At 43.3% G+C, this 1,697-nt stretch overlaps 1 protein-coding gene across 1 annotated transcript in view; it reads right to left on the reverse strand.

The window, feature by feature from the left end:
* Positions 1–1,697, reverse strand: part of tat (tyrosine aminotransferase) — a 9,765-nt gene that overhangs the window by 5,568 nt on the left and 2,500 nt on the right. Inside the window, exons 5-6 of the mRNA XM_035664405.1 lie at positions 824–962; positions 666–718 (exon numbers count right to left, since the gene is read on the reverse strand). Of these exons, the coding sequence (XP_035520298.1) occupies positions 666–718; positions 824–962 (192 nt within the window). The remainder of the gene's footprint in view (positions 1–665; positions 719–823; positions 963–1,697) is intronic.

Below are 1,697 nucleotides of genomic sequence, written 5' to 3' on the forward strand. Positions count from 1 at the left end.
ATGGGTTCTATGAGTACCCACAAGTCTCCCCTTTGCAGACATGTCCACTTTATGCTAAAGGCATGCAGTTTGGGGCAAAAATCATGCAGTTTTTTTGCATCTGTTGTAAATGTACCTGGTGTATTTGAATATTTCTGCATACTGGGTTCCATAAACAGTGTTGGAATTGCAATTGGGAATTACTGGAAAGCTCAGACACATACTTTATGCCACCCCTGTCAGTGCCCCACTTGCCCCTGCTGTGGCATTAAAAATGGAGTCTAAGATATCATTTGATGTATGCCATGTATGATGTTTCCCCCAAGAATTTACTCTGGACAGAGCAGCACCTCTGAATATGCATTCCAACCACCATGTGATAAATCATCATACATGGACTGGGTGGCACTTTTGAACATGTGCATGCATGCAGCCTGAGTATAAAAAGCTATCCCCCAGGCCTACGTCTACTGCTTGCCCTTGCTGACCTTACTGGTTGCTGCTTCCAGGCCTCATTCACAGCACATGGCCCCCTAATCCCCGCTGTGCTGATGTGGGGCAGTCCACCCAGCATCCAGAGCCAGGGCAAATACCACCGGATGAAACACAACCTCTGCTGTCACTGTAATGGAAAATGTGTTTCGCTGGCCAAGCCCACCTGCCAACCTGTGTGTAGCTGTACTCACCATATCACTGTAGATTTCATCAGCCAGAATGGGAACGCAGTGTCTGGAAGCCACTGAGGAAAACATTTCATCGTTACACTAAGATGAGGCAAATGCTGTGTTTATGTGGTGCCAATTCAAAGCTCATTTCCCCAGAGAGGGGCAGAAGTGCGGCTAACCTTTGAGGATCTTTTTTAGGTGCTCCATGGTGAAGACAGAGCCACATGGGTTGGATGGATTGGTAACAATTATACAGGATGTCCTCTCATCAATCAGGCTCTCCATGTGTTGCAGGTCAACCTCCCATGACTTCTCCGGCTGCAAATTAAAGCTGAGAGTCAGTATGAAAACAGAGCCTTTATAGTGTGTGATATCACACCCGTGTTCTAACTCTACTGCGGAGAGTTAGCCCTAATTACCAGGAAGGTATCATGTCTTTAACAGCCAGTAACAGTTATATAGTATATCCTTCTCAGCTGCCATTGACCATTGGCTGCTCATTCATTGTTGCTAACTTTTTAAGGTGTAATCCTCTCAGCATAATGATTAATATCACAATTAATATGTGTGCAACCATAGAATTTTTTCTTTACGTCTATCTTGTTGTCTGCCATTCAGCAACAGCAGGACACCCACATCCATTTCCCATGAGTGGCGCCATTTTTACACTGCTGTGTCATTCCACTAGCCTGTGGTCAGTTGAATATGTGAAATATGCCTTTGTTTTTCACACTGCATCAGATACATTGATTTAGATGGCCATTAAATTGGGTTTCTATGTACTTAAAGTTTATACTTAAGTTTGAACTTGATTAACAGCTTGAGATCTGCTTTCAAGCAGTGGAGTTGTAAAGCTCACTCTGCACCAGTAACTGTGTACAGCTGCTGCTTTTATAACATTTCTAACCCTTTTCCAGTCCCTGAGAAACAAATTAAAAGATAAAGATTAAATGTAATGTAATGGCAGTGTTGCATTAAAGGTCCAGTGTGTAGGATTTTGTGGCATATAGCAGTGAAGTTGCAGATTGCAACTAACTAATTACTGCTCGCCTT

The sequence above is a fragment of the Morone saxatilis genome, unplaced genomic scaffold (genome assembly GCF_004916995.1).
Source record: "Morone saxatilis isolate NCDOM2014 unplaced genomic scaffold, NCSU_SB_2.0 Contig2, whole genome shotgun sequence".
Classification (NCBI taxonomy): Eukaryota; Metazoa; Chordata; class Actinopteri; family Moronidae; genus Morone; species Morone saxatilis.